Source organism: Morone saxatilis, unplaced genomic scaffold (genome assembly GCF_004916995.1).
Source record: "Morone saxatilis isolate NCDOM2014 unplaced genomic scaffold, NCSU_SB_2.0 Contig3, whole genome shotgun sequence".
In the NCBI taxonomy this organism is placed as follows: Eukaryota; Metazoa; Chordata; class Actinopteri; family Moronidae; genus Morone; species Morone saxatilis.
Genome location: NW_023339873.1, coordinates 197,642 through 203,879, shown reverse-complemented (window position 1 = coordinate 203,879; position 6,238 = coordinate 197,642). Strand labels below are relative to the sequence as shown.

The window sequence follows — 6,238 nt, the reverse complement described above, 5'->3', positions numbered from 1 at the left end:
GCTTGTCCTCGTTCCTAATGAAGAGAGAAGGGTCCAACGCTAAACCTCTCCATCATTGTTAAGAATAGAAGTTACTTCACTGTAAAGCTTGTTGCATAGTATAGCAATAGAACACAAAGTGAATAATAATTAAAATATATGTAAGAAAGTAAGATTTATTTGTATATGTCATTTTTTACAGAGGTAAAGTGATTTACAAAAATATGTGAGTCGGGCCGTAGGTGGTTTTGGGGTCGTCAGATCTTATTTACTTCTCTTTCGGTTTGTTTATCAGACATGCTGATGTAAAACAGATTTACAAACAAACACTGAATCTGATGAAGGAAACTGAAACTAACTGAAACTTTCTTCCTCTTCAGGATGGAGGATATTGAACCCGAGAACTCCGACCTGGTAAACCCCTTCACACAGTGTCAATATCGCAGCAGTGTTGTTGTTGTTAGTAATTTCAGAGGTCTGAACTCATTATTGATCTGTTAGGATTCCGACGAGCTCCTCCGCCGTGTTTGCGACGCCGACTCCGTCCAGGAAGTTGAGCAGTTCGGATCAGTTCTGGTTCAGCATCTGCGGCTGGCAAGGCAACGGAGGAATGACATCACTGCTCAGGAGATGAAGGCCGTAATGGAAGAGAGAGACAGCTCTGTAGCCAAGGTAAGTCTACCTACCTGTCTATCTGTCTAAGTATGATTGGTTTGTGTTGTAGCCTGTTGAAACTCAGTTCAAACAGGAGTAAACAAAGAAAGAACCTTGTCGGAGTTATTACATCGGTGCACCGCCAAAGAGAGAGGAAGACAAAACAGCGTAAAGCCATCTCATAAAAGCTTCAGTGTATCAGATGCAGATAGCAACTCCCTAACTTCACCCCCCTTTAAAGTGCAAAAGAGAAACTACAGTTGCCCCAAATTCAGACTGATGATGATTAAAATCCAGTTCTGTTTGTTAAAATCAAAGAACGGAATATTTCACACTACTTTCCTCCATGATTACCGTAATGAATCCATGTGATTGGACTGTTGGAGTTCAAATTAGTAAGAGGAGACAAAGGTAACGTAACTAGTTACTTTTGTTAGGGGGTGACTGTAATATTATTACTGACATTGATTAGTAATTAGTTCCACTACTAGTTAGTGTGGATAGTAATATTATTACTGCCCCACGCTGCAGCTCAGTAAAGTTGTTTTTATCAGTTTGGAACTTTAAATGTTTCTGGAGGTTTTGGGGTCAGAGGTCAGAGACGTACAGAAGTGTTTTTCAGCTGAAGATCATCGAGGTGTCCTCCACATACTAAGCCAAACCTCAGGAACCACCTGAGGATAAAACCAGGATCTGGTTCTGGAAGTCAGTCAAGAGTTAGTGTCACAGTTCAGTCTGATTGCAGGTAGCGCTGGCTCTAAGTTGTCTGTTTAACCCGGTTGGTGCGGCGCAGCGTGGCACTCGCTGTGGCGTGGAGCGTCGGCAGGGTTACGCAGGCCCCGGCAGCCCAAACCTCAAATATTTGCGGTTTGAATCCGAACATGAATATTTTGAACGGTGTGAAAACAAAACGGTGCAGAGACAAATATTGACAGTCAGATTGAGTCGACCTGACGACGCTGACATAAGGCTGATGTTTGCTGAACACTCGCCAATTATACACCTGTTTGTCTGCTCAGGTGTGTGTGTGTGTGTGAGTGTGTTATTTGAATGTAATCTGCCTGCTGAGTATTTGCTTATGGAGACAGAGGAGCTGCTGATGGACACAGATATTTAAATCAGACAGACGCTCTGCAGGTTTCACCTGGATGACATTACCTGAGCGCCTGTTACTGTGCAAACTGTAAAAACATCAAAGTATTTAAAGTAGTGAAGTATTCAAAGAGAGATGTCTCAGATGTTCTATTAGAGCAGTTGTTTCAGCTATGGATGGCAGTATATGTCAAATTAAAACCAGCACTAGTAGATACTATTAACGGGCGTATGGGCGGGACCTGGTTACGGCGGCGCCAACCCCGATCACGGCTGAACTCCGGCTCCAAACAAATGGTGCTTGTTTGTGTAACGCTGAAATGTAGTAATATACATTTGAATTATTATTGGGATCACTGAATCTTTAATCATTATCATCCGCTATAAACAATACAAACTTTTATTTTTACACTTTTAAAGACTTTTCTTCCGTTTTGGCTCAAAATTAGAGATTTAAGTTCATCCTGACCTTTAAGACGTATAATGGAATATGAATACATTGAGCCGCTGATGTATTTTACTTTATATTCTGTCTAGTTTTATCAATCAGAGCAGAAATATTCTACCTGGTCTGTGTGGTTCAAAGTGTTTTCTTCAGATTTTAATCTGATAGAATCAGGATAAAGTGTCAGTCAATAATCAATAAGTGAAGATGATGTTCAGAGGATGATTAAAAAGTTTGAGGAAGATTTTCCTCTCTCTGTCACTCCTCTGGAGGCTGATTATTATCGAAGTTCAGTTCACAGAGTTTATTACCAAAACCTGCAGAGTCCTGGATTTATTACCCACAATTCATCTGGATTCATATACCACTCTCTGTGGGAGGATCAGGGAGGGAGGGGGAGAGGGGAGGGATGGTCTGAGAGAGTAAAACGAGTAGAAATGAAAAAGATGAGAGGTCTGACTGATGGAGGGATGACACAGAGAGAGAGAGATAGTGGGGCAATCGAGGGCCAAGATGAGAGAGGGCGAGGGGGCGGAGCTCCCAGCATGCCGTGTGGCGGCTGGGAAGCTCCGCCTCCTCCTGATGTGTGATAGATCAGAAACTTTCATCTGTTCCCTCACTGTGACGGACTGCTGTCACCATGGTAACCGACCTGCAGCAGCACTGCTGCACACTGGAAACCATGGCAACAGTCGTCAGGGGAGCAGAGGAGGGATGGAACAGAGTGAGGAGAGGGAGGGTACTGGTACTGGTAGAGAGGGAGGGTACTGGTGCTGGTACTGGTACTGGTGCTGGTACTGGTACTGGTGCTGGTGCTGGTACTGGTACTGGTGCTGGTACTGGTAGAGAGGAAGCGGAGTACTGGTGATGGTCTGTACCTGGTGCCTTGGACTGGTCTGGGACTGGTGCTGGTGCCTGGTGCTTGGACTGGTGCATGGTGCTTGTACTGGTGGCTGGTTGCTGGGACTGGTACCTGGTGCTGACTGGTGCTGGTGCTGTTGCTTGGACTGGGACTGGGGAACTGGGGCCTTGGTGCTGGTGCTGTTGCTTGGACTGGTGCTGGTGCTTGGACTGGGTGCTGGTGCTTGACCTGGGACTGGGTGCTAGTGCTGGTGCTTGGACTGGGAACCTGGGACTGGTGCTGGTGCTGGGTGCTGGTGCTCGGACTGGTGCTGGTGCTGGTACATGGGTACTGGTAACTGGTAGAGAGGAAGCGGTACTGTGCTTGTAGCTGGTCTGTGCTTGGTATGGTACTGGGACTTGCTGGGACTGGTAGAGAGGAAGCGTACTGGTGCTGTGCTTGTAACCTGGTGCTTGGACTGGTTGCCTGGTGCTGGTGCTTGGACTGGTGCTGGTGCTTGTACTGGTGCTGGTGCTGGGACTGGTGCTTGCACTGGTGCCTGGTATACTGGGACCTGGTGCTGGTACTGGTGCTTGGATGGTGCCTGAGTGCTGTTGATTGGACTGGTGCTGGTGCTTGGACCTGGTTGCTGGTCTTGGACTGGGACTGGGCTGGTGCTGGTGCTGGTGCTGTTGCTTGGACTGGTGCTGGTGCTTGGACTGGTGCTGGTGTTGGACTGGTGCTGTGCTTTGGATGGGAGCTGGCTTGCTAGTGCTTGGTGCTTGGACTGGGCTGGGACTGGTGCTGGTGCTGGTGCTCGGACTGGTGCTGGTACTGGTTACTAGGTACTGGTAGAGAAGAAGCCGGTACCTGGTGCTTGTACTGGTGCTGGTGCTGGTAACTGTTACTGGATGGTGCTTGGGACTGGTAGAGAGGAAGCGGGTACTGGTGCTGGTGCTTGTACTGGTGCTTGGACTGGTGCTGGTGTGGTGCTTGGACTGGTGCTGGGCTTGTATGGTGCTGTGCTGGGACTGGTGCTTGCACTGGTTGCTGGTACTGGGACTGGTGCTGGTACTAGGTGCTTGGACTGGTGCTGGTGGCTGTTGCTTGACTGGTGGCATGGTCTGGACTGGTGCTGTGCTTGGACTGGGACTGGGACTGTGCTGGTGCTGTGTGCTGTTGGCTTGGAACTTGTGCTGGTACTGGTAACTGGTCGCTGGTGGCTTGGGGACTGTGCTGGCTGCTCGGACTGGTGCTTGGACTGGTGCTTGGACTGGTGCTGGTGCTGGTGCTGGTACTGGTACCTTGTCTGGTACTTGTGCTGGTACTGGTACTGGTGCTGGGTGCTTGGACTGGTGCTGGTTGCTCGGACCTGGATGCTTTGGACTGGTGCTGGTACTGGTGCTGGTGCTGGTACTGGTACTTGTAACTGGAGCTGGTGCTGGTGCTGGGTACTGGTGCTGGTTGCTCGGACTGGTACTGGGACTGATGGCTGGGTGCTGGTACTGGACTTGTCTGGTACTTGTGCTGGTACTGGTGCTGGTGCCTTGGACTGGTGCTGGTACTGGTGCTGGTACTGGGGCTTGGACTGGTGCTGGTGCTTGGACTGGTGCTGGTGCTTGGTGCTGGTACTGGTGCTGGTGCTCGACTGGTCTCGGACATGGTACTGGGACTGGTACTGGTGCTGGTGCTGGTGCTCGGAACTGGTACTGGGACCCTGGTACTGGTGGCTGGTGCTGGTGCCTCGGACTGGTGCTGGTACTGGTGCTGGTGCTGGTGCTCGGACTGGTGCCTGGTACTGGTACTGGTGCCTGGTGCTGGTGCTCGGCTGGTACTGGTACTGTGGTATCGTACTCGTAGGGTTACTTTGTCTTTGAGAATCAATCCTTAGTTCTCCTTGACCCCCCCTCCACCGCCGCCGCCCGCCTCCATTAACCTCATCACCTCATCCCTGTTCTGATCACTTCATCCGACTGCCACTAACCCCCGCCACGTATGCACTGCTCCGCCATCTTTTTACACGCCCTCTGCGTTAACAACCACCCCTCCACGGTAACACCTTATCCCGCCTCGCTCCGCCTGCCGCGGCGTGCTGAATATGTTTCAAAATGCCCGCCGTAATCCATCGGAGGAGAAGAAGAAGAAGAGGAACACTCCACGCTTGGAGGATTCCTCTCCTCCCCCACCGCCGCTCCCCAATCCCATCGCTCCCTCTCCTCATCTCTCCAGGGATTATCTCCCCGCCGCAGCCGGGACTAATCTGGGAAATATTAAGAAAATGGGGGAAGGCGTCCCCCCGAGACTGCTCAGCTTCTCTCTCTCTCTCTCTCTGTCTCTCTCTCAGCTGGCTCATTATGACAGACTGCTGCCTGCTCTTTATTGGGGAATATCAGGTAATTAACAGGTTATTTAAAAGCCACTCCACTCAACAGGAAGTTGTCGGTTTTTGATTCCCACTGGCTCTAAAAGGAACCCTTTTGAGCTCCTGTCCCCCCGTCTGTAGAAATGTGTTAATGACACTAAAGATCCAGAGTTTGAGAATCATTTGAACTGATCGGTGTTTGAATCTTCACCTGCGATGAAACAAATGATTATTGATGCAGTAGAAACGGTATTTCTTGCTCGAGTATCATGATATGATTCTAATCCTAAAATCTTGTACACCCTCCAGCTAAAGGTTAAAAAGTCATAAAATCCACCACTCCACCATCTCTCCCTTTGCATGTCCACATGTGATGGAGTGTGCATTTCAGCCTGTGTGTGTGTGTGTGTGGTGTGTTGTGTGTGTGTTGTGTGTAATAAAAAAAAAAGAGTGAAAAAAACAATTTCCCCCTAGGGGATCAATAAAGTATATCTTCTTCTTCTTCCTAAACCATAATAACAGGTATTGAAATTGAATTCAATTCCTGTTCCAATACAAAATGTTTTCTATTTAATTGTAAAATAAAATAATTTTTGAGGTGAAACACCACAAGTAAAAGAATGAAAGCAGCTCTATGTATATTTATGCCACACAATGAATAAATATCCTGTTTGATCTTAATGGATTTGTTTTGAGCTAACATTTCTCAGGTCGTTGAATTCAGAAAGCCTGAATAAATATCTGAGCCCAAAACATATTTAATTCATAACTAATAAATAAACAGCGTCTCTGTGGGCCAGTGGCTGCCACAGTCTCAGTGTGAACATGTTTTCAGTGTCAGTTAAGTTCATTAAATCCCTTCGTA

At 48.2% G+C, this 6,238-nt stretch overlaps 1 protein-coding gene across 1 annotated transcript in view; it reads left to right on the top strand.

Annotated features, from left to right (window-relative positions):
• Positions 1 to 359: 359 nt before the first annotated feature.
• mipol1 (mirror-image polydactyly 1) overlaps positions 360 to 6,238 on the top strand; it is a gene marked incomplete at its 5' end in the record, with an annotated part of 25,010 nt that continues 19,131 nt past the window's right edge. The window contains 2 exon segments of the mRNA XM_035674663.1: positions 360 to 393; positions 481 to 651. Coding sequence (XP_035530556.1) covers positions 360 to 393; positions 481 to 651 — 205 coding nt within the window.